We start from the raw sequence: 27191 nt of genomic DNA, 5'->3' as shown, positions 1-27191 counted from the left end.
TGCATTTTTTGGAAATATCTCAGGAACGGTACATCCTAGAGAGCTGAGACCTGGTCTAAAACCTTCCCGGACACCTGATGTACCGTTGTGCCAAATTTTGTGATTGTAAATACGACAGTGGATATTTCTTCAGAGGATATACTCACACACACTTAGCTTTATATATTAGATGGATATGTTGCCTAAAAACTGTGAAATAGCTTATGCTCTGTATCTATATAGCCATGTTATTTTCTTAGATTGCCACATCACATCCTGGTCATCTCCACTGCTTACAATCTAACATTTTTTTGTAGCATGTAGAATGTCCTACAGTATTGCTGGTACTCCTAGTGAAGAGATGTAACCAGTATTTGTTATACGCAATCAGATAAGAGGATCTCCGATGATCTTCCTTTGTCAAATTTTAGGAGATGTATTGGGTAATATAGTTCATCATAAGTGATGTGAAACCATCTGGCAGAAAGAGATTCATTGATAAATTTATTCTTAGCATACAGAACAAGAATAGGAAAACAGAAATGTTCAAACAGAATATGAAAGTGGTAAGGAGAGGTAAGGAGGACAAAACAATTTAACTGTAACATCCGTGGAGCTCCAGCTCCTCAATGAAATTGAAGAATTCGTCACAGAGTTTTTCAAACTCAGTTTTCTGACAATCCCGATCACTTGGCCAGAACTCAATCCATGTGTCCTGGGAAATCATGTAGGCATATCTGTAGGGGAACCAAAATGATCAGTGTGGGACAAGTACAGAACATACAGGCATTAGGATCTTGTATGCTTATATTTGACTATTCACATGCTTATCTGGTCCAGTGCAATGGTGATGGTGATCAAAATGTTCCTTATCAACTGTTAAAGGTGTATTACAATCTTTTAAAGTCATATAATATTGCTAGGAATGGTAAGGGTCTGACCTGTGGGTCAACCACTGATCCTGAGAATGAAGAGGCAACAATGCTGGTGCATTGGAGGTACTTCCGGGCACACAGCTGTGCAGGAGACTGTAGGTTGCCACATTTAATTGCATGCACATTTACAATGTGGCCCTGTAATACTCAGGATCAGTGGAGATCCAAGAGGTTGAACCTTCACTGATCATAAAGTGATGGCATGTCCTAGCAACCGGCCATTACTTTATACCTCTTTAGGTATGTTGGCCTCGGACATGAACATTTCTTTATTTGGCCTGCTTGCTTTCAAGTGGTCATAACTTTTTATTTTACTGAAAGTACACAGGCAGCTGAAAGACCATACCTAATAGCTATACTTATCACTATCATTTATGTCTCTGAACATCTTTGTTCTCATGAATCCACCTTTCATGTTCTTAAAGAGCTAACCTACCTTACACTTAAATCCTGAAGATAGATAGTGATACACTTGCTTCCATCATGCACTCCCGCCCATCTGCCTAGTGCTTTTAATCAGAACATCCCATAGCTGGATTCTACATTGCACTGAAATTTGTAGGCCAAAAGTCCAAGAGACAAATCTGTTAGTGTAGGTCCTATCTGATAGAAGTCACCTTGTCGCTGATAGAAGGGCTTGACATGTTCTTGATCAAAAATCTGTGCAAAGAGCTTCTTTTTTTTTTATATAGTAAGTATAGCATTAATGCAGTTTACATTTATTCATGTTATCAATGTTTGCTTATGTCTTTGTACATAATGCAGTGTGCTGCTACTTGTAGTCCTTGCTTGCATTTGCATTACAGCGATGGTAGGGTGCTCGTGAATTCTCTTTATATATAGTATGGAGGTGCTGACATTCTTGTTCTGAAAATCCTACTTCTGACAATGTCCTATCTCTTATCTAGTTCCCACCTCGACTATGACAGGCCAGTAGTATACAGAGTTACAAGCAACTATTGTAGTGTGATAAGACACTATAGGCAAAATATAAAATTGTGTAGCAAATTCTATCAAGGAAAGCTTTGAAGTAAGGAAAAGTAAATCAGTTCTACCAATATGGAATTTGTCCTGAATGTCACAAGAACCTCAAATTCTAACAAACTCCAACAAATGAGCAGAGAGGTATGATATGAAGGTGCAGTGTCTTTTTAAACCCACATTTATTTAGACCAGCATTTTAGACACCGTTCTTAATAAAGTCCCATAGGTGGCAGTGGTTCCGCCGAAGTTATGGAGAGGCGCAGGCATCCAGTGCCAGTTCTAAATGTAAGACTTCAGAGCTGTCTTACATTTAGACTATTTTCTACACCTAAACCAGGCTTAGAAAATGATGAATGAAAACGGCCTAATTTAGGAGTATTTCAGAATAATAAATAAACCGTCAACCATCCCTTTACCCATACTTAGAAGTAAATAGATGACCGCAGAACTGACGGTCTTCAAAAATGTGAAGGTTTATTCACCAACAATGCATTGTTGGTGAGTAAACCTTCACATTTTTGAAGACAGTTAGTACTGCGGTCATCTATTTACATCTAGGTTTAGCAGAAGCCTGTCAGGCTTGAGCTCAACACCGCTGGCACCGCCACCATAGGAAACAATCTTGGTAAAGAGTGCAGTCTACTAGTGTTGATCGAGCACCGTAGTGCTCGGGTGCTCGGGCCGAACACATCAGGATGCTAGGGTGCTCTGCCGAGCACCCGAGTATAATGGAAGTCAATGGAAGAACCCGAGCATTAAACCAGGTACCCCCTGCTCTGAAGAGGGTAGGGTGCCTAGTTCATAGGAAAAGGTCAGAAAATGATGGAAACACCACCTAAATAGTTTGGGAACAGCATAAGGAGGATGTCTGAATGCATCTTGGACTCCCAGGTCGCTGCTGGGAACGATGTTGTCCGAGTAGTACGCCACTTTTACAGACTGATAATAATACGCACAAAACCAAAGATAAAATCGATTTTAGAGGAAAAATTGTTAGGAAACATTTTTCCCTGTATATTTACTTGTATATAAAGTGCTGCCAAAAATTACCAGGAAGAGGCACTCCGATACAACCTGTATATCACATAAAGGAGGGCCTCATTCACATTGTGGTACAATTTTCATGTAGTGAGACTCCTACACTCATAAAGCCAATGCACTAAGTGAAAGGGCTGCCAAAAATTACAAGGAACTGGCACTCCAATACACTCTTTATTACACATAAAGGAGGGCATCATACACACCCTTGAAAAAAAAATAATTTTTCATACACACCCTTGAAAAATTATTATTGCTGGCCTGCTAGTGAGCTGACCCTCTAAAGAATTATGCGTGAGGGCCTGCTGGTGAGCTGACCCTGTAAAAGATTTTAGGTGCGGGCCTGCAGTTGAGCTGACCCTCTAAAAAATTGTAGGTGAGGGCCTGCTGGTGAGCTGACTCTCAAAAAAATTATATGCGAGGGCCTGCAGCTGAGCTAACCCTCTAAAAAATAATATGCGAGGGCCTGCAGCTGAGCTGACCCTCTAAAAAAATTATATTAGAGGGCCTGCAGGTGAGCTGATCCTGTAAGACAAAATATGAGAAGGGTATATTTGCGAGGGCATTATATGTGACGAATAAGCATGTTGATATGATGGAAGAGGAGGAGGAGGATGAGAAAAGGAAGATTCAACCATATACCCTTGTTTGTGGTGTAAGGGGTGCATAGCAATAAAATGTATTCAGTACATTATAAACAACACATTTAAAGTGCCTTTATGTGCAGCCGCTTTCCTCTGGTGGAGTCGAGAAGTCATGGTCAATCCAGCCCTTGTTCATTTTTATAAGAGTCAACTTGTCAGCATTTTCAGTTGACAGGCGGATAGGCTTATCTGTTATAATGCCACCAGCAGCAATAAATACCCGCTCAGACAAAACGCTGCCGGCAGGGCAGGCCAGCACCTCCAAGGCGTAGAGCGCCAGTTCGTCCCACGTGTCCAGCTTGGACACCCAGTAGTTGTAAGGCACTGAGGGATCATTGAGGACACTGTCACAGTCTATGTACTCCTTCACCATCTTCCAAAAATTTTCTGTCCTTGTGACAGTAGGCCGCGCATCAGGTTAAGGGAGCTGGTCGGCTGTCATGAAACTTTTCCAGGCTTTGGAGAGTGTTGCCCTGCCTATTTTGGAATTGCTGTGTGTTCCCCTTGTCTCCCCTGCCCAGTTGGCCAAGGAACTACGGACTCTGCCACCAGCGTTGTCAGATGGAAATATTTGGAGCAATTTTTCTGCAAGAATCTTCTGGTATGGCACCGTTTTGCTCGTCCTCTCCACCAGAGGAATGAGAAGTTCTCTTTGTAGCGGGGGATGAGAAGGGTGAACAACCAGTAATTCATGTTGTCTAAAATGCGTAAAACGCGTGGGTCACGGGAAAGACAGCCTAACATGAAGTCAGCCATGTGTGCCAGAGTACCAACAGGCAAGAATTTGCTGTCGTCATCGGGAGGATCACTCTCAATCTCCTCATCCCCTTCCTCCTCTTCTGCCCACTGTTGCTGCTTCCCCACTGCAGTGCTACACTGCTTCTAGCTACTGACTGATTGCTGACTGGTGCTGCACGCGGATAGAGGAGGAGGAGGCGGAGGAGGAGACGTGGTGGTTGGAGCCACCAACATAGGTGCTGGCGGAAACCCTGATCGACGTAGGGCTCGCAATCCTTGGCGTCGGTAGCACCTGTGCCATCCCAGGGTACGACTAGCTCCCGGACTCCACAACATTCACCCAGTGTGCCGTCTGGGAAATGTAGTGTCCCTGGCTGAATGCACTTGTCCGTGGTTAAGTAGACCTTCCCAGTAACTGCGTTGGTCAGGGCACGTGTGATGTTACAGGACACATGTTGGTGTAAGGCAGGCACGGCACACCGTTAAAAATAGTGGCGGCTGGGGACTGTGTAACAAGGGACGGCCGCTGACAGGCTGCGGAAGGCCTCAGTATCCACAAGCCTAAATGGAAACATTTCCATGGCCAGTAATTTGGAAAGTTGCGCATTTAGTGCTATGGCCTGTGGGTGGGTGGCTGGGTATTTGCACTTGCATTCAAATGCCTAGGGTAAGGACATTTGTATGCTGCACTGTGACATGGAAGTGGATGTGGTCGCTGATGGTGCTTGCAAAGGTCCAGTTGCAGGGAGGGAGGCATCCGGGCCTGCCCCTTCGACAGTGGATCGGCCAGCACCTAACACAGGGGAAGAGGAGGCAGAGGTGTGACCAGCAGACACAGATTGTGGACCTAGGCGCTCGTCCCACTTTTTACAGTGCTTGGATGCCATGTGGCGGATCATGCTGGTGGTGGAGAGGTTGCTAGTATTAACGCCCCGGCTCATTTTCGTATGGCACAGGTTGCAAACTACTATTCTTTTGTCGTCAGCACCAAACTGCAGAACATATACCCCTTGACAAAAGGAGATTTCCGCAAGGGGTTTCTCCATGGAACAGTTGTGGGCCTGTTTGGTGTGGCCCGCCTTCTCCCTTTTTGCACCCCACTGCCTCTTCCAGCTTGTTGCAGAGCTGCAGATCCCACCCCCTCTGTACTGCTGTCCTTACTCGTCTTTCTACCTTCCCAGGTTTGGTCAGTGACCTCATCGTCCACCTCATCCACTTCCTCACTCTGATCATCCTTCTGATTTGTTGACCTAACCACAACCCTAGTGATTGAAAACTGTGTCTCATCCTCTTCATCAACAGTAAATTGCGGTTGACTCATTGGCAACTATGTCTTATCATCAGCCACCTCAAAGACTAATTGCCGTTCCCCACCGTCATGTTCTTGTGACTGTGGATGCTCAAGAGATTGGGAATCAGGGCACAAGATCTCATGTCCCTCTTCAAGCGTGCTTGGCGAGAGGCCCAAATCAAGTAATGGCGATGAAAAGAGGTCCTCTGAATATCCGAGTGTGGGATCACTTGTTTGGCCAGACTGTAAATGGTGGGAGGAAGGAGGATCAGGGTGTGCATTGTGTTGACTAGACTTCTGGCTACTGAGACTGGACTTGGTGGAAGATAGGGTGGTGCTTAACCGACTGGAAGCATTATCTGCTGCAATCCAAACGACCACCTGGTCGCACTAGTCTGACTTCAAGAGTGGTGTCCTGCGCCGCCCTGCATACTGGGACATGAAGCTAGGTACAGTATCTTGGATGATTGTTGTTCATGTGCTCTGGCAGCAGGCACAGTTTCTCCGTGCCCAGGGCCACGGCCTCTGCATGCACCATCATCATCATGGCCACTTCCCCGTCCCTTACTGCTCGCCTTCTTCATTTTAAATGTGATATATGCTTGAAAGTATGTCACACGTACAGTAGCGTAGGATTTGGAAGTGTATGTGCAAAATAATTTACAAAGGTATTTGTAATGAGGAAACGTTATACAGGACAGGTACCACAGGTAATGTCACAGTTTGACGTGTCTACGGAAAAAGTGCACTGAATGTCACTGATATTTTAGAGATGCGCACACTTTAAACAGGAGATGTGGCGCGGATAATTTAACTGTCCGCAGCGGACACCATCTATGGAAAAAGTGCACTGAATGTCACTGATATTTTAGGGATGCGCACACTTCAAACAGGAGATTTGGCGCAGATAATTTAACTATCCGCAGAGGCCTATTACACGGTATTTAGCGCAGGTTGCGCTACAAACATATATTGCTGCTGTCACACACAAAAATCCTTACAAGGACTTTTGGGTCTCTGAAACGTTTTTGTACCAAAAAAATATTCAATTACACTCCCTACACTCTACGTCCCTTCCTATGCTAAGCTCTCCCTAACTTCGAATGAGCCGAACACACATCATCGGGTGCTATATAGCACCCGATGACGCGTTCCGGCCAGCCAATCACTAATGCCAGTAGCCAACATGGCTACTGGCATTAAAGTGAGGGCAGTACTTACCTACGCGTTTATTGGCTACTTAGCGGGGAGGAGACTCGAGCATTGCGCTCGAGCACATGCGGTACTCGGCTGAGTACCACCATGTGCCGAGCATAGCAATGCTCGAGCGAAACTGGTATTTGGCTGACCATGCTCACTCAATAGTGTTGAGCGCGAATATTCAAAACGCAAATTTTAATTGCGAATATTGCCACTTCGAGAATTTATGAATATTTAGAATATAGTGCTATATATTCGTATTCGTGAATAGTGTTGAATATTCTAATCGCAAATTTATCGCAAATATATTACAAATATATTACATTTCCGATTTTCGCAATCAAGTAAACAATGACTGGAGATCACGAATTCTCGAATTTTCATATTTATGGCGAATATTCGGCCCAAAAAATCGCGAAATATCGCAAATTCGAATATTGCCTATGCCACTCATCACTATCTCTCAACACTACTGTCTCCCTTACTATTATAAAGTCATTTACCCATACTTATATATGGTACTCTGACATTATTTGTTATTGCTGTCATTGCATTCAAGAGCTTAAAAGGAGGAGAGAAAAAGCAAAAATTGCTAAAAGATGAATAAAAAAGATATTACGGGGATCATTTATTAAGACCAGAGTTTTAGACACCAGTCTCAATATCCCATATAGCTGGAGGTGGATACGCTGGAATTATGTAGAGGCGACGGCCTCTACATAACGTTGGTGGATAAACCGCAGCTTCTTAGCTGTCTTACATTAAAACTACTTTCACCTAAGGTTCCATTCACATGTCTGTAGTGTTTTGTGGATCCGCAAATTGCATATCCACAAAACACAGAATAGGACATGTTCTCATTTTTTGCGGAGCTGCGGAATGGAAATTCGGGGCCGCGGACTGGAAATGCGGATGCGCACAGCACACTGTCTGCTGCCGCATCTTTTCTGTTCCCATTGAAAATGAATGGATCCGCACCTGTTCCGCATAATTGTGGAACGGATCTGGACCCATCATGCAGACGTGTGAATGAACCCTAGGCCAGTAGAAAATCGTAAATGAGACGGCCCCACCGGGCCAACCCCTCCCTGCCTACACCGCGCCCACTTTTTTAGACCTGGTGTGTAATGGAAAAAGTCCTAGGAGACTAGAGGGTGTTATACACAAATTTTCTGGGCAAATGGAGCAACTTCAATTTGTGACAAATCATTTCCGGTCTGAACCGAACTTTCAGAAAAATTTACCAAATCACACATGAAGCGAAATCCAAGATGTTCTTTCATCTCTATCACTTACCCGCTAGCAGTAGTCCATAGATCTTTACTTGATCCCCAAATTACATAGTCTCGGCCTCTCTTCAAGTTTAAGGCTTTGTTACATTTGGCATCGCTGATAAAATTGCGTTTCTCATTAGCAACATCTGTATCTGCGCCTGGAAATAAAAAACGGGACTATAGTAGCACATAAAAGTTTATTAATGCTTATATTTATACAGTAAGCAATTGGTCTCAGACAGTACGGAAGTATAATATTAATATCATTGACAAAAATGCAGTCAGTTTCTGCTTGTGTGAAAAATGTATACATTTTTCAACAAGTTCTGATTCTCACAAAAATCAAATTTTTTTCTGATGATAAAGAATGCACTTTGTGGACTCCTTCCCCCAAATCAAACAGAATACAGTAAGGCTCATCCATTTTCTCAATTTTTTGTAGGAGGAGGAGGAAGGGGAGACAAAATGTAGGCCTCCACCGATGAGATCATATGCCGTGGTCTGAGGACTCAAATATAGCAATGCGCGAATGAAATGCACAATGTGTAACTTACTTTCTTTTATAGCTTGGGTAATTTTCATGACATAGGTGTCATAGTAATCATTCCTCTCAATGTCCATTAGCGTTGCCTTAAAGACTGGAAAAGAAATGCATTTAATCAAAAACTAACATTTCATGAACTTCACGTGACAGATTTTAACCACAAGAAGCCTGCTTAATGGCTAGATTGACCTTTGCAACCAATTAATTAATTTCATCAAAACTAATACCTTTGTAGATAGTATTAATTAGGATTCTTTTATCCTTTTTTTGTATACAGCTCCTAAGCAGACCTATTTGTCTTTATGGTTACAGTCTGCATACCCCATGTGTAGATAATGTAGTCATATTAAAGGGGTTATCCGATGACTAATGTAAGAAATGAAAATCAGACATCATATAGTACATGACGAGCGCTATCTAACAAACCTAGAACCAGCCCTGTACCTCACATGGACCCAGAGATCTCCCCATTTATTGCTCTGCTAGATTTATATCAACCTGGCAGCTCAAGGGGCGTGTCTTTCTACTGCAGATAAGGGGGCGTGTCTTTCTACTGCCGATACAGGGGCGTGTCTTTCTACTGCCGATAAAGGGGCGTGTCTTTCTACTGCAGATAATATGCCAAGAAACGGCTACACAAATAGCTCTGTGCGCAACGGTTTTTGTCCAGTCTATTCCTGGCATTCTGTGCTGCCGACAGTGTGAGACAGACCTAAGTATACAAAAATGACATTGTAATGATCTCACCATAATCCACAGTAGATTCACAAGCCTTAGCTAATCGATAAGGAGCATCCACGTTATTTAGCTGCTGCTGCATAAAGCAAATCTCTGAAAAATTTATGAAAAAATAATTTCAAATTCTAAACCAAATTCTTCATACAGAAAATCAATGAACAAGCACTTTGGATGCATAGACTGTATTAAATAGAGATGAGCGAATTTTTCAAAAGGAAGTCTGCTATAGTAGTGAAATAATACTGTGAGTCAGTATGACATGCAGATGACAGGCGTCGCTCTTAGAATCACTGCACACTTCACCTATTTGTGCAGTCAAATAGCTCAAGTACAGTATGAACTCAGCCTTATAGGTCGATGTTTGCGCCAAGAAGAAGCGCACTCCTGTTACACCCTCGTCAGCTGATTCCACATAGATGTCTACAGAACCTGTTCTATTAAACGCCTATACAAGTAGAGCCCCCTGACAGAGTGTAGAAGATATCAGCAGTAAGTTTGTGTTGACGTCACTGATTATTTTGCCCTTCCTCTGATCCGTCAGAACAAAAACCCCCAAAAAACGGATCCTGTCTGTGGAGCATCCATCTTCACTCGGTCAGCATTTGGTCAGTAATCCATCAGTATTGCTAATGCCAAAAAAAAAAGAAACATAATGTTTTGTACCCACTTCTGATTTTGGCTACCAAATCATAAGCCAATTCTGATGGGACCATACAGGCCTTAGAGCTGCTACACAGACAGGATCCGTTGTGCGTCTTATTTTTCCTTCCTTCTGACATATCAGAAGAAGGGTGAAATAAATGATGATGTCAGCCAGGCTAAAAGGCAAAATAGTGGCCCAATCATAAAGTGGGGATGGTGTGAACAGCATGAGAAGTCCACAGAGTGGCCCTATGACATATTGGTAAGGTGGAAGCAGCATGAGGAGACCACAAAGTGGCCCAATAACAGAGTGTGGAGGTGGCGGCAGCATCAGGAGGAGGCCACAGGGTGGCACAATGACAGTGTGGAGGTGGTAGCAGCAGCATCAGGAGGCCACAGAGTGGCACAATTGCAGCGTCACACTACCCTAGTGGGTACTGCAAAGTTGTTGTATTGAACTTTATATGCCTTTTTATAGCCTGATGTTAAGCGGCTATGTGTCCTTGTACATAATCCCTGCTAACAGGTGTATTAGCATTCAATTGCACTTAGCTTACCACTAGAGGGAGATAACGCCTTCCATATATATAGTCCAGCCAGTTCAGTCTAGTTTCCAGACAACTTCCTGTTGAGACTAGAGTGGCAGTTGAGCACAGACTAGCAGTGTATGCAGCCTGTTATCCACATCCCTCAGCCATATCTCAGCCCAGAGCTGAAGCGCTTTATTCATTCAGAGACTACTACCGCAATGAGACCCCCAAAGGGTTATTGGACACATCTTCTTAGTGCCTTAGGACCTTTGAACTCCACCGTGAAGGATAAATCAGCCTTTGGCGACTTCACAAGCCTGAACCAGAACCATTCCTGAACTCCACTACCAGTAAGGCTACAATCTCCTTATCTAATATCTAGTGAGGGACAGTTACACCTGTCAGCAGAGGACTTGCAGCAGTAAAAATGTACTGAGACTGTTTATTGTATTGGATGTGTTGTTACCAAGAGTCATCTACAGTAAAGTTCCCTTTTGAGTTTCATCCTGCTTGCCTCAGACTCAGTTCCTCTAATAATAATAGAGTAAATGGTTGTACGTCCTTACAAAAGGTACTGGCGTCACGACTACAATAGACCTTGCCACTGACACAGTAATACAGACCACCAAGGGCACCTCAAACCAACATCTGGCCAGTGTCCCTTACACCAGAGTGTGCCCCAGAGAAACCTTGTGCCAGTCTCCTTTTCACTTATGCGAGCCTGACCAGGGACGACATAACCGTGAGTAACCAGAACTGTATTTGCCTCGGCCCACCTATTGCTCACACCATGACCTCACACATAATACCCCTGCAAGGTCTGGCATACCGCACAATGAGGTAGCAGCAGCATCAGGAGGCCACAGAGTGGAACAATAACAGAGTGTAGAGGTGGCGGCAGCATCAGGGGGAGGCCACAGGGGGGCACAATGACTGTGGAGGTGGCAGCAGCAGCATCAGGAGATCACAGACTGGTAAGGTGAAATAGTGTGGAGGTGACATCAGCATCAGAAGACCACAGAGTGGCAAGGTGACATAGTGTGGAGGTAAAAGCAGCGTTATGAGACCACAGAGTGGCAAGGTGACATAGTGTGGAGGTGGCAGCAGCATTAGGAGACCACATAGTGACCAAGTGACAGAGTGGGGAGGTGTCAGCAGCATCAGGAGACTACAGAGTGGCAAGGTGACAGTGTGGAGGTGACAGCAGCATCAGGAGACCACAGAGTGGCAAGGTGACAGTGTGGAGGTGGCAGCAGCATCAGGAGAACACATAGTGACCCGTGGACACAGTGGGGAATGTATGCATTTTTTTAATGGACTCTGCAGGATACAAAAACGTGGAGTGCTGCACATTTGTATACACCAAACCGATAGGAAATACATTTTTTCTATTCTCCAGCAGGGCACATTTTTGAGAATTTCCCTTTAAGACGCATACAAATAGCTCCTGATAAAAATACATATTTTTTGTAGGAATTTTTGCCAATGGTCCCCCTCTGGTATATCACTGTCCGTGTTGTAGAACTATTTGTGTATTTCTAGTAAGTGTTTGCTGGCTGCAAATATGACCTGAAGGTTTTTCAGGTTCGCCTGCCATTAAAGTAAATGGGGCCCGCTGCGAACGTGCGGTTTGCGAACATTTGATCGCGAACGTGCGTTCGCAAATCGTTCTGGCCGATGGTCATCCATCACTATTTAGAATATATAACGGCACCACTGAACGGCTAATATATTTTTATTTTTATCCACTTATCCACTCCTCTAAAGTCTTTAGAACATAAAACTGCTCTGCTGAACGGCAAATATAATTTATTTTGCCACTAATACACCTCAAAAAGGGCTTTAGAACATATAGCTGAACTGCTGAACGGCAAATAAAAAAACAATGAGTGCCACTAATACACGACAAAAAGGGCTGTGATTTTCGCACTTCACCACACAATGGCTAATGAGACCTTTTTATCCACACTAATACAAGCCACAAAATACTTTAGAACATATAACTGCACTGCACCAGGGCAAATAAGAAATATTTCCTTGTAATAAACCCTGTTAATGCCTGTATCAATCAGCACTTGCACCCCAATAACAAGAATTGTTTTCTGGAATTACAGAGCTGTATAATGGCAATTTGGATCAGCAGTCAGTGCAGCAAGGTGTAATAGGATTGTTCCTTTTATCCCAGGCTGTAACCTCCCCTACTGAACCCTGTTTTGCTTCAATACTGTGGAATGATTCCTCCCTATCCTTTCCCTACACCTTGAATAATCTTTCCCTTAAGTTGTAAAGCGTTTTTTCAGCACAATGAAGTCTTTCCTAACACTGTCCATAGCGCCTGCTGACGTCTCTCCCTGCACTAAGTACAGTGTAAAATGGCAGAATCCAAGATTCTGACATCACAGGGCTGGCTGATGGGCTGCATGCATGGCATTATTGGTGATCCCACTTTCCCAGAGTTCCTTGCTCCATGTCCTTAAACATGCAGCAGCCATTTTAGGAAAAAATGTGATTCGTTACCACGAAGCGTGAGGAAATTTGGATTCTGTGTGAATCAAATTTTTTCAGAAATTTGGATTGAATTCCACTTCATCAACTTCGATTCACTCATATCTAGTACTAACCAATGAGTCTCAGCAAAAAAATCCAGATGAGAGGGTACCAAATTATTGTGATGTCCCCTTACCTGCACAACGACACATGTTTCCCTTACAGATCTTGCCCAGAAGCTTGTTGCCTTCATTCACATGGTAGGGTTTAGTGCATCGGTTTTCTGTTCATTAGAGAAAAATCACATGAAATAGTCAAAAATATAGAATCAAAAAAATGTCTTGTAAAGATTATCGTCTGGGGTTGATTAGTGTTCGTAATAGCTTTTGGAAAAATAGGACAATGTTAATGGTTTTTTTTCTCACAATAGATAATCACTTCTGGTCTTGGCGTTTGAGACCAGCTACTATACAAATACCATTGAAATAATTGGTCAACCATGTAATACATGGTTGGTCCAAATCCACCAGAGAGGGAGTTCTAACGAAGATTTGTGATGTTTAACTGCATGTTATTTCTACCGGTACTAGATAGACCTGGAACTATCTTTGATTTTAAACTTATATGACCTAAGGCCATCATTATATGCAGGGCCTTAGGACATATGTTGGTACTTTTATTTATTTTGGTACAATTTATTAACATCTTCATTTCAACCCTTTCCAGACCAAGCCATTTTTCACCTTCGTGACCAGGCTTAATTTTGCAAATCTGACATGTGTTACTTTATGTGGTGATAGCTTTGGAATGCTTTAATTTATCCAAGCCATTCTGTTTTCTTGTGACATCTCGTACGTAATTTGAGGGGTAAATTTGAGTTGATAACTGTTACCTTTATATTCTAAAAATGAATAGATGGGCTGTAGTTTTTAATGGTACAATTTTTGGGTACATATGACTTTTTGATCGCTTTTTATTTTATTTTATGTGAGGTGAAGTGGGCTAATATTGCAATCCCGCCCGTGTTTTTTTATTTTAACTTTTTATGAGGTTCTCCATATATTTAATAAGATAATTTTATTCTGTGGATTGATATGGTTATGGCTATGCCAAATTTATATTGTTTTATTTATGTTCTACCACATTTATGTTCTACCATATAATAAAATCACTTTTTTTAAAATATATATTTTTTTTTACATCACCAAATCGAAGACCAGTAACTTTTAGATTTCTCCATCAATGTAGCTGTGTGAGAGCTTGTTTTTTTGCAGGACAGGCTATAATTGTTACTGGTACAATTTTGGATTCTATATGACTTTTTGGGTGCTTTTTTTCCCATTTTTTTGGGAGGTGAAGCAGGCAAAAATTGATTTTATTTTTTAATTTTTATGGGGTTCTCCATGTGGTATATTTGATAAGAGAATTTTATTCTGTGGGTTGATATGGTTATGGCAACTCAAAATTTGTATAGTTTTTTTTTTTTATGTTCTACCACTTTTATATCATAAAATCACATTTTATGAAACATTTTGTTTTTGCATCACCAAAATCTAAGACCCATATTTTTTTTTTTATCCTTCCATCAACATAGTTATTTGAGGGCCTTTTTTTGTGGGGTGTCCTGTAGTTTTTATTGATATAATTTTTGGTATGCATGTGACTTTTTAATCACTTTTTATAATTTTTTTTGTTGGGAGGCGAGGCAAAAAACCCCAGCAATTCTTCTATAGTTTTTTATTTTTATAGCGTTTACCATGTGGGATTAGTACCATAATCATTTTATAGATGAGGTCATTACGGATGAGGCAATACCAATTAGGAGTAGTTTATTAAAAAATGTTATCGCTTATAAATCAGCGGATATGTGAAAAGGCTATTTGATTTCATTTTTATGTAAATTTTTATTTATTTATTTTTTACACAATTTTAACTTTTTTATTTTCACACTTTTTTTTTTTTTATTAAGTCCCATTTGGATCTTGAAGGTCCAGTGGGGCTGATGGCTGTACTATACTTTGCAATTTTCCTGGTAGATCGCAATGCTGGATGCATTTGCAAGGCATCCAGTTGCCATGGCAACCATCGGGCAGCTGCCATCACAGCGCGGCAGCCTTATAGTTGAGAGAGGGAGCTCCTCCCTCTATTAACCCCATGGATGCCGCTGCCACGGCATCTTAGGGGTTATAGCAGAGTGCCAGCATACAGCTCACACACGCTGCTGATGGAGGCAGCTCATGAACTAAGCCACCGCCTTCACATTCAGGAGGACGACAACAGGGGGGCATATGACGTCTTCTCTTTCGGTGACGTCATCGGCGCAGGCGCACTGAGGGAGTGCTGAGGAGGCGAGCCTCCTTATCTCAGAGCGCCTGCGCCGAATCAACACAGGTTTCACTTTTAGATGACCCTTCACAGCGTGTTGAGACACAATTATATTTTTGTTTTTACAAATGGTCCGTAAGACCAATGGCTGTCTCTAGGTTGACACGTGTGATAATTTTCTAAATTAAAACATAACGTTTATTATATTCGGTTATAAAAGATTCTACACACTAGACTCACATTTAAAATTCAGCTGAGCCTGCTATCTATGTGATAATTTTTTATCAAATAGTGTTAATAGCATCTAGGGATCCTGGTGGAAGTGCTGCTGTCTATCAGATTTATTTGGATATCCTAGATCTGTTTGGCTGCTTAGTATATAGTAGCCGCCACAGATGCTAGCTGTTACCAGCTCTGTTATGCCACTGTAATGTGGTTCCTCACAGTAGCTGGTGTGTTCCACCATCATTTCCACCTACGTTTTCCGTCCATTCACCTTCTTTGTTTCTTTTTTGTAGCTGCGCATGCGCTGACTGTATCGCCGCCGGCTACCCGTCCTACTACTGCGCATCCGCAAGTACTTAGACTCAGCGCTTTCTTTATGCGCTGAGCCCGAGGATGACGAACTTTTTATGCGCCTGAGTCCTTCTGTTGCTATGGTGCCGTTAACTAGTCATGGACTCTAATGCGCATCTGTAAGATCTCGGGTACCGCTCTTTCGTTATGCGCTGGATCCTAGGGGACAGATTAGCTGTACGCCTGCATATCTACACGGCATTAGCTCCCTAGATGTCGTATCCTAAACTATTTCTTTTGGTGGGTGTATAAAATCTACATTATTTTTTGCTAATAATGGGATATCTATAATGAAAATTGTGACATATTGCTACTTGCCCTATTGATGGCCTTTACATAATTGCTTATGAAGACTTAACTTTACATTATATATATATATATATATATATATATATATATGCATCAAAAGGATGAGGCAGCACTCCAGGTAAAGTGAAAATGGTGGATCTTTTATTCCCTCTGCAACGTTTCAACCGTCTCAATGCGGTCTTTCTCAAGCATATCACACAGTGTCATACAAAGGCATATATACCCACAATCCATAGCAAGCAATTATAGTGACAATTATTCAATATACAGCATGATTAGTCCATACAAAATATAATAAAGTGCATTGTGCAGTATACAGTGGATCTGTCTAATATAATTACATATAATGTGATGATTTACATATCATAATACATTTACAGTGTATATAGCTCCAACAAATTTATTATCGATCTCAACTGTGAATTAATTGTTGGTCTACAATTCATCAACATACTCAAAATCACCTGTGTATCTTATACAAAGTGCAATTATAACAACCAGAATTAAAAACAACTCACACCGTAGCACCTGTGCAGGGGCGCCAAGATCCGCGTCCTCACTGTCGAACCGCGCATGCCCAGAATGTCAGCCGCGTCACAGAAGCGACACCTTCCAGGCCGAAGCCAGTAGCCATCACCAAGGAGACGTGATGTCAAAGACACGCGACCAGGGAGGCGGCCACATGACCAAACCAGAGGCGTCGCCGGGAAACGCCCACGATGCAGGGCCCACGTCACCAGGCCAGACACACCTACAGTAGTGGCGTCACTGCCATGGCAACAGCCGGCCCAGCAACATGCTCAGCATCTCCACAATGTCCAGCGGCAGGCATAGGGCAGGCGCTTGCTCACAAATAACGGCGGAGGGAGAACATTAGGCCAAATAAAAAATCTATGGAGGCAAACAGACGAGGGTTACTGAACAGCTCATCGGGTCAACCTGTATATTTTAGAATATTTAGAGATAGGAGTGAACGTGGTTCGAGTATGTCGGCAGCAAGGGTTACCCCTAAATCATCTGTGCCATACCCATGTTATATGACACTGGGACGGGGACCAAAGGGGCCACGTCGTTCTCACGATCATCGCCCCCGGTCCATGACAGGCCTGGGATCCAAGACACGTCTATGCCAAGGTGCCCAGTTCCAGAAACCGACCCTCATGTCTAAGCAACCAAGGAAAAGACCACCACTCCAGAAAAGTATAATTACAGTGGACCCATTGAATATCTTATTGAAGACAATACAATTCATAAGGCCCCAAAGATCTCCCCCAACGCCATAAATCAACAAGGAGACGCAGAAATAGACGCCCACTGTCCATGAACAAATTCGGTGGAGTCCCAGTAACTGGAGAGAGAGAGAAAAGAGAGAGAAGAAAATTAATAATATAAGAAGATAAAATAAAATGATTATATTTAATCAATTTCCGTAGTTGATGACACTAATAAATATTCACATACACCAGGGCACGGCGAGTTGAAGATCAACAGGGAGTAGCAAGGAGCCCCCTCCTACAACACACACCACTTGAAATCGACATTGAGACCATAAGGTCTCAGGGTGTTGAGGCGATGGATCCACCTCAATTCCCTCTGTTTAAGGGCCAGCGTCCTATCCCCTCCCCTTCTGGACAAGGTGATCTGGTCCACTAACATAAACTTCAAATCTTTCTCCCTGTGTTTGGCCTCCACAAAGTGTTTAGGAACGGGCAGATCTTTTCTTTTTTGTCTGATAGAGAACCGGTGATTGTTCAGACGTGTCTTCATGTCACAAGTGGTCTCCCCAACATAGAGGAGACCACAAGGACAGGAAAGCACATAGATCACAAAAGAGCTGTTGCATGTTAAAAATGACCAATCTTATATTGGGTCCCTGTAACGGGATGAGTGAACTTCTCTCCCTTGATCATGTAGGAACAGTTAACGCAACCCAAACAAGGGTAGGAGCCCCTCCTTCGGGAGCCAATATGAGATTGTACCAAGGTCTTAGTGGGAATGTCTGCCCGTACCAGCTTATCACGAAAATTGGCAAGCGCGCCTATAAGAAAGCAAAGGAGGCAAAGTCAAGGCTGTAATGTCAGGAAAATGACTCCTCAGTATCGGCCAGTATTTGCGAACAATCTGAGCAATAGGGGCACTCTGTTCCGAGTACGTCGATATGAACGGTATCCTCTCTAATTTGCTACATGTATTCACAGATGGTATCTGTTGTGAATCTCTCACTCTGCTGAGGTGTTTATCAATCACCTGAGCAGGATAGCCTCGTTTTATAAACTTATGTACCATCTGTGAAAACCGAGTCGGGAGTAGATCAGGGTCCTGTACCACCCTTTTAACCCTAAGTAATTGGCCATAGGGTACAGAATTTATGATTGACCTCGGATGACAGCTGTTATAGTGTAACAGCGTGTTACAGTCAGTCGGCTTGGTATAAATATCCGTGGAAAGTGTATTGTTCACTATAGTGACCGTAGTGTCAATAAACTGGACATGGGTAGCCGAGTGGACCAAGGTAAAACTGATGTCCGGGTCCATGCTATTCAAAAAGTCATGAAAAAACCCTAACGAGATGGAATCACCATGCCAGATGAGGAAGACGTCATCCATGTATCTCCACCACCCCAGGACGTTCCTGAAGTGGTGGGATACATAGACAAGGTCCTCCTCGAGGGCCGCCATGAAGACATTGGCATAGGTGGGTGCCACATTTGACCCCATGGCGGTCCCTCGTAACTGGAGATAAAAACTCTCCATAAACAAAAAGTAATGAAATCCTGACAATGTGAAGAATGGCTACTGCCCGACAACTGCCTCCGGACTGCAGCCACCCCCCTATCATGGTCAATGGAGGTGTATAGACTGGTTACGTCAAAAGATGCCAGGAGACAGTTGTTGGGCAGCACCATGTCAGAGATTTTATCCAAAAAATCCCCAGTGTCCCTAATGTACGACCTGGCCATAACCGCATACTGGCGAAGCAGTTTATCAAGAAAAATCGAAATGTTGGAAAAAATGGAGCCAGTGCCTGCAACAATGGGGCGGCCAGGTGGGTCAATCAGTGATTTATGTATCTTGGGGAGTACATATATGACCGGTGTACGTGGTTGTGTTACAGATAAAAATGTGTAGAGTTCACCATCAATAATGTCCTGAGCCAAAGCTGCATCTAGGACCTTCTTGATGCATCTCGTAATCTCAAACCTCGGATCACCAGCCAACATTCTGTAGACATTCGGGTCACCAAGCTGTCTCCTAATCTCAAGGATGTATTTAGAGGTGTCCATGACAACAACCGCACCACCCTTGTCGGCTGGTTTGATGGTGAGGCTGTTGTCATGGCACAACCCCTCCAAAGTGACAACCTCAGAGGAAGTCATATTTGGATGTTTTAAAAGTATGGTGCTGTCTAAGGGCCTTTCATTCTGTCCCTCAACCAGGGTCGATTGGTTCAATCTGGAGGCCGACCTGCAGCGCCTATATAGGAACATTGAAATCAAAATATGGTTTGCAGGCCGCCCTTCTGTGGAGCAATCGACCTCTGGTACTGAATTGAGGCTGAAATCCTTTGGATTGTTCAATAAGAGTGATTTTTCACCACACAGTGGTTCTCCTGCTCTAGAAACGTTCAGAAAGGCTGTCTCTAGGGATGTAGCCTTATTACGTGATGAGACCAGCACCATACTTTTAAAACATCCAAATATGACTTCCTCTGAGGTTGTCACTTTGGAGGGGTTGTGCCATGACAACAGCCTCACCATCAAACCAGCCGACAAGGGTGGTGCGGTTGTTGTCATGGACACCTCTAAATACATCCTTGAGATTAGGAGACAGCTTGGTGACCCGAATGTCTACAGAATGTTGGCTGGTGATCCGAGGTTTGAGATTACGAGATGCATCAAGAAGGTCCTAGATGCAGCTTTGGCTCAGGACATTATTGATGGTGAACTCTACACATTTTTATCTGTAACACAACCACGTACACCGGTCATATATGTACTCCCCAAGATACATAAATCACTGATTGACCCACCTGGCCGCCCCATTGTTGCAGGCACTGGCTCCATTTTTTCCAACATTTCGATTTTTCTTGATAAACTGCTTCGCCAGTATGCGGTTATGGCCAGGTCGTACATTAGGGACACTGGGGATTTTTTGGATAAAATCTCTGACATGGTGCTGCCCAACAACTGTCTCCTGGCATCTTTTGACGTAACCAGTCTATACACCTCCATTGACCATGATAGGGAGGTGGCTGCAGTCCGGAGGCAGTTGTCGGGCAGTAGCCATTCTTCACATTGTCAGGATTTCATTACTTTTTGTTTATGGAGAGTTTTTATCTCCAGTTACGAGGGACCGCCATGGGGTCAAATGTGGCACCCACCTATGCCAATGTCTTCATGGCGGCCCTCGAGGAGGACCTTGTCTATGTATCCCACCACTTCAGGAACGTCCTGGGGTGGTGGAGATACATGGATGACGTCTTCCTCATCTGGCATGGTGATTCCATCTCGTTAGGGTTTTTTCATGACTTTTTGAATAGCATGGACCCGGACATCAGTTTTACCTTGGTCCACTCGGCTACCCATGTCCAGTTTATTGACACTACGGTCACTATAGTGAACAATACACTTTCCACGGATATTTATACCAAGCCGACTGACTGTAACACGCTGTTACACTATAACAGCTGTCATCCGAGGTCAATCATAAATTCTGTACCCTATGGCCAATTACTTAGGGTTAAAAGGGTGGTACAGGACCCTGATCTACTCCCGACTCGGTTTTCACAGATGGTACATAAGTTTATAAAACGAGGCTATCCTGCTCAGGTGATTGATAAACACCTCAGCAGAGTGAGAGATTCACAACAGATACCATCTGTGAATACATGTAGCAAATTAGAGAGGATACCGTTCATATCGACGTACTCGGAACAGAGTGCCCCTATTGCTCAGATTGTTCGCAAATACTGGCCGATACTGAGGAGTCATTTTCCTGACATTACAGCCTTGACTTTGCCTCCTTTGCTTTCTTATAGGCGCGCTGCCAATTTTCGTGATAAGCTGGTACGGGCAGACATTCCCACTAAGACCTTGGTACAATCTCATATTGGCTCCCGAAGGAGGGGCTCCTACCCTTGTTTGGGTTGCGTTAACTGTTCCTACATGATCAAGGGAGAGAAGTTCACTCATCCCGTTACAGGGACCCAATATGAGATTGGTCATTTTTAACATGCAACAGCTCTTTTGTGATCTATGTGCTTTCCTGTCCTTGTGGTCTCCTCTATGTTGGGGAGACCACTTGTGACATGAAGACACGTCTGAACAATCACTGGTTCTCTATCAGACAAAAAAGAAAAGATCTGCCCGTTCCTAAACACTTTGTGGAGGCCAAACACAGGGAGAAAGATTTGAAGTTTATGTTAGTGGACCAGATCACCTTGTCCAGAAGGGGAGGGGATAGGACGCTGGCCCTTAAACAGAGGGAATTGAGGTGGATCCATCGCCTCAACACCCTGAGACCTTATGGTCTCAATGTCGATTTCAAGTGGTGTGTGTTGTAGGAGGGGGCTCCTTGCTACTCCCTGTTGATCTTCAACTCGCCGTGCCCTGGTGTATGTGAATATTTATTAGTGTCATCAACTACGGAAATTGATTAAATATAATCATTTTATTTTATCTTCTTATATTATTAATTTTCTTCTCTCTCTTTTCTCTCTCTCTCCAGTTACTGGGACTCCACCGAATTTGTTCATGGACAGTGGGCGTCTATTTCTGCGTCTCCTTGTTGATTTATGGCGTTGGGGGAGATCTTTGGGGCCTTATGAATTGTATTGTCTTCAATAAGATATTCAATGGGTCCACTGTAATTATACTTTTCTGGAGTGGTGGTCTTTTCCTTGGTTGCTTAGACATGAGGGTCGGTTTCTGGAACTGGGCACCTTGGCATAGACGTGTCTTGGATCCCAGGCCCGTCATGGACCGGGGGCGATGATCGTGAGAACGACGTGGCCCCTTTGGTCCCCGTCCCAGTGTCATATAACATGGGTATGGCACAGATGATTTAGGGGTAACCCTTGCTGCCGACATACTCGAACCACGTTCACTCCTATCTCTAAATATTCTAAAATATACAGGTTGACCCGATGAGCTGTTCAGTAACCCTCGTCTGTTTGGCCTAATGTTTTCCCTCCGCCGTTATTTGTGAGCACGCGCCTGCCCTATGCCTGCCGCTGGACATTGTGGAGACGCTGAGCATGTTGCTGGGCCGGCTGCTGCCATGGCAGTGACGCCACTACTGTAGGCGTGTCTGGCCTGGTGACGCGGGCCCTGCATCGTGGGCGTTTCCCGGCGACGCCTCTGGTTTGGTCATGTGGCCGCCTCCCTGGTCGCGTGTCTTTGACGTCACGTCTCCTTGGTGATGGCTACTGGCTTCGGCCTGGAAGGTGTCGCTTCTGTGACGCGGCTGACATTCTGGGCATGCGCGGTTCGACAGTGAGGACGCGGATCTTGGCGCCCCTGCACAGGTGCTACGGTGTGAGTTGTTTTTAATTCTGGTTGTTATAATTGCACTTTGTATAAGATACACAGGTGATTTTGAGTATGTTGATGAATTATAGACCAACAATTAATTCACAGTTGAGATCGATAATAAATTTGTTGGAGCTATATACACTGTAAATGTATTATGATATGTAAATCATCACATTATATGTAATTATATTAGACAGATCCACTGTATACTGCACAATGCACTTTATTATATTTTGTATGGACTAATCATGCTGTATATTGAATAATTGTCACTATAATTGCTTGCTATGGATTGTGGGTATATATACCTTTGTATGACACTGTGTGATATGCTTGAGAAAGACCGCATTGAGACGGTTGAAACGTTGCAGAGGGAATAAAAGATCCACCATTTTCACTTTACCTGGAGTGCTGCCTCATCCTTTTGATGCCTATCCATTTATAGCCGCTTGAGCCCACGGCTGAGAGGACGTGCACCTATATTTCTGTCTTGTGCTGCTGGGACCCGCATTTTGGTTTCTATGTATATATATATATATATATATATATATATATATGTGTTTGACTATTAATAATTATAACCTTTTATTAATGCATGATCCACTTTTTTATGTGTATATAATTAATACATGATCCGCTTTTTTATATGTATATAATCATCTTGGCAATCTTCCTCAACTTAGTTTAATTTTTATTATTTACTATAGTTCTAAACTGTTCATTATTTATAAAGTGGCCTTTACATTTTCTTTTACTTATCCCTTTGTCTAAATTTCTTTCCCTCATTATTGTAGCTATTTTTAATTGTTTTATATTTTTATTTTTATTTTATATTGTTTTTTATTTATTTTTTATTAATTAATTGTTTTTCTATTTTTTTTATATATTTTTTAGTTATTTATTTAGATTTTTAAATTTGCTAATTATTTTTATTTTTGTTTTTATTTTTTATTTTCAAAGGCTCACTTAAAATTGGTGCTTTCTGCCGAATGCTTCATCCGTCGGATCATTCTCAACTAGGTAAGTGTACTTCTATTTAATGGACTTGACTTTGGAGGTTGAAGATGAGGAATATAGATTTTCTATTTTTTATATACATCCTGATATACCATGTTTTTAGTTATAATTTTGTAGGTGCCCTGATATAAAGCTACTATTGATCTCACCCTATTCGCATGTTACTCATATTTATTTATTTATATTGATGTGTATATCTCTTACTTGTTCAGTAGACTAATTTTTATTATACTGTATAGATTCCTCTATGGGTTGCGTATTAGAGAAAGGATACAAATGTGAACCCCTCATTAAGCCCATGGGGGGCCAGGCTTTTGAGACGATGTATCCATCTCGTTTCTTCTTGCTGGAGTTTTCTGTCCAAATCTCCCATCCACTGGCCTGTTATCATTTTTTGAATTCCCCACACTGTCAGAGTATCTGTATTCCCTCAAAAAATGATAACAGGCCAGCGGATGGGAGATTTGGACAGAAAACTCCAGCAAGAAGAAACGAGATGGATACATCTAATTGGTCCTTGCCGGCATTACTGGACTGTACACTTTCCCTGACAGCGGCAGTTCAGGGGCAGAAGCTTGGATTAAAGAGCTGCCATAACATTTATATATGTGCTATCTGCACTGGGTATGTGCAAATAGCACATATATAGCTGTACGGCAGGTGTTAAGGGGTTAATTTTTGGTGACTTAAGTTTCAGGGGTTCTAGATAGTGAACCCCTATTTAAATGGCAGGATTTGATGCACATATGGAAAAAAAAAAACACTCTTGCATCGATCTTCCATCTCCTCTGGTTCTACACCCACATGCCACATTGATTGGCGGCATGATACACCATGTACATGACAGTCACCACAGCCAGACATTCAATGGCCTTAGTGATGGCATGTGTAGGCATGGCATATGACTGCTGCCACTGCAGAGGCCATTGATTGCATTTAAGTCACACATCACACTTCAAGTCCAGCAGAGACCAGAAGTGGAGGAGACAGGAGATAGGTGCAGGTCCCACAGTGCTGTTGAAAGTTTTTATTTTATTTTTTTCTATTTACCTATGCACCAGCCCAGGCCATTTAAACAAGTGTTCCCTGTCTCTGAGAACCCCTTTAAAATGTCAGACACTGGTATCACATGAAAACTGGAAAGCTAAGCTTTGGGACAAGTACACATGTGACTTTTCTCAGCTTTTCTCTTGGTTCATAATATCCCAAAAAGTGTGCCACAAAATGACCAGCACACTACTCACAACACAAAGTAATACAGAAGTTTTTGAAAGTTATTTTCTTTGAAAATTATTTTCTTTTCAAAGTAGGCCATGTACCGCAACACCATTCATCCCAGGATCCAAGAGGAAACATAAGAAAGGAGAAATCTTTACAACTCCATAAAAAACAAACATGCCATAAAAATGTAAACAAAAAGTTTCAAAAATGTTTGCTTTTTACACCTTAGGACCAGGCCATTTTTTGCAAATCTGACCAGAGTCTCTTTAAGTGCTGATAACTTTAAAATGCTTTGACTTATGCAGGCCGTTCTGAGATAGTTTTTTCGACACATATTGTACTTCATGACACTGCTAAAATTGGGTCAAAAAAGTTAATTTATTTTGCATAAAAAAATACCTATTTTACCAAAAAATTTGAAAAATTTTCAACGTTTCAGTTTCTCTACTTCTGTAATACATAGTAATACCCCCAAAAATTGTGATGACTTAACATTCCCCATATGTCTACTTCATGTTTGAATTATTTTGGGAATTATATTTTATTTTTTGGGGATGTTACAAGGCTTAGAAGTTTAGAAGCAAATCTTGAAATTTTTCCGAAATTTACAAAAACCCAATTTTTAGGGACCACTACAGGTCTGAAGTCACTTTGCAAGGCTTACATAATAGAAACCGCCCAAAAATGACCCCATTCTATAAACTACACCCCTCAAGGTATTCAAAACTGATTTTACAAACTTTGTTAACCCTTTAGGTGTTGCACAAGAGTTATTGGCAAATGGGGATGAAATTTGAGAATTTCATTTTTTTGCCTAATTTTCCATTTTAACCCATTTTTTCCACTAACAAAGCAAGGGTTAACAGCCAAACAAGACGGTATCTTTATTGCCCTGACTCTGCCGTTTACAGAAACACCCCATATGTGGCTGTAAACTACTGTACGGCCACACAGCGGGGCGTAGAGTGAAAGGTGCGCCGTATGGTTTTTGGAAGCCAGATTTTGCTGGACTGTTTTTTTGACACCATGTCCCATTTGAAGCCCCCTGATGCACCCCTAGAGTAGAAACTCCATAAAAGTGACCCCATGTAAGAAACTACACCCCTCAAGGTATTCAAAACTGATTTTACAAACTTTGTTAACCCTTTAGGTGTTGCACAAGATTTAATGGAAAATAGAGATACAATTTCAAAATTTCACTTTTTTGGCAGATTTTCCATTTTATTTTATTTTTTCAGTTACAAAGCAAGGGTTAACAGCCAAACAAAACTTAATATTTATGGTCCTGATTCTGTAGTTTACAGAAACACCCCATATGTGGTTGTAAACTGCTGTACGGGGACACGGCAGGGCGCAGAAGGAAAGGAATGCCATACGGTTTTTGGAAGGCAGATTTTGCTGGACTGTTTTTTTGACACCATGTCCCATTTGAAGCCCCCCTGATGCACCCCTAGAGTAGAAACTCCAAAAAAGTGACCCCATTTTAGAAAGTACGGAAAAGGGTGGCAGTATTGTTGGTACTAGTTTAGGGTACATATGATTTTTGGTTGCTCTATATTACACTTTTTGTGCGGCAAAGTAACAAGAAATAGCTTTCTTGGCACTTTTTTTGTTATTTACAACATTTATATGACAGGTTAGATCATGTGGTAATTTTATAGAGCAGGTTGTTACGGACGCGGCGATACCTAATATGTATACAATTTTTTTTTATTTATGTAAGTTTTATACAATAACTTCATTTTTAAAACCAAAAAAATGTTTTAGTGTTTCCATAGTCTAAGAGCCATAGTTTTTTCAGTTTTTGCGCGATTATCTTGAGTAGGGTCTCATTTTTTTGCGGGATGAGATGACTGTTTGATTGGTACTATTTTGGCGTACATGCAACTTTTTTTATCACTTTTATTACCTTTTTTGGGAAGTAAGGTGGGCAAAATTTCAATTTTCTCATAGTTTTAATTTTTTTATTTTTATGGCGTTCACCATGCGGGGAAAGTAACATGACCGTTTTATAGATCAGGTCGTTACGGACGCAGCGATACCTAATATGTGTAGTGTATTTTATTTTATTAATTTTTATTCAGTGATAATTTTTTTTTTTTTAATCTTAACTTTTTTCACTTTTTTTAACATTTTTTTGACCCAGACCCACTTGGTTCTTGAAGATCCAGTGGGTCTGATGTCTG

The 27191-nt window shown here is 42.2% G+C and overlaps 1 protein-coding gene across 1 annotated transcript in view; it reads right to left on the bottom strand.

Moving 5' to 3' along the window:
- Nucleotides 1-466: 466 nt before the first annotated feature.
- Nucleotides 467-27191, bottom strand: part of LOC122927156 (A.superbus venom factor 1-like) — a 503636-nt gene continuing 476911 nt past the window's right edge. The window contains exons 36-40 of the mRNA XM_044278753.1: nt 13221-13307; nt 9375-9458; nt 8638-8721; nt 8106-8241; nt 467-716 (exon numbers count right to left, since the gene is read on the bottom strand). Coding sequence (XP_044134688.1) covers nt 575-716; nt 8106-8241; nt 8638-8721; nt 9375-9458; nt 13221-13307 — 533 coding nt within the window. The 3' untranslated portion in view covers nt 467-574. The remainder of the gene's footprint in view (nt 717-8105; nt 8242-8637; nt 8722-9374; nt 9459-13220; nt 13308-27191) is intronic.

This window comes from Bufo gargarizans, chromosome 2 (assembly GCF_014858855.1).
Source record: "Bufo gargarizans isolate SCDJY-AF-19 chromosome 2, ASM1485885v1, whole genome shotgun sequence".
In the NCBI taxonomy this organism is placed as follows: Eukaryota; Metazoa; Chordata; class Amphibia; order Anura; family Bufonidae; genus Bufo; species Bufo gargarizans.
The sequence above is the reverse complement of the archived record's forward strand: the minus strand, read 5'-3'. Positions and strand labels throughout refer to the sequence as shown.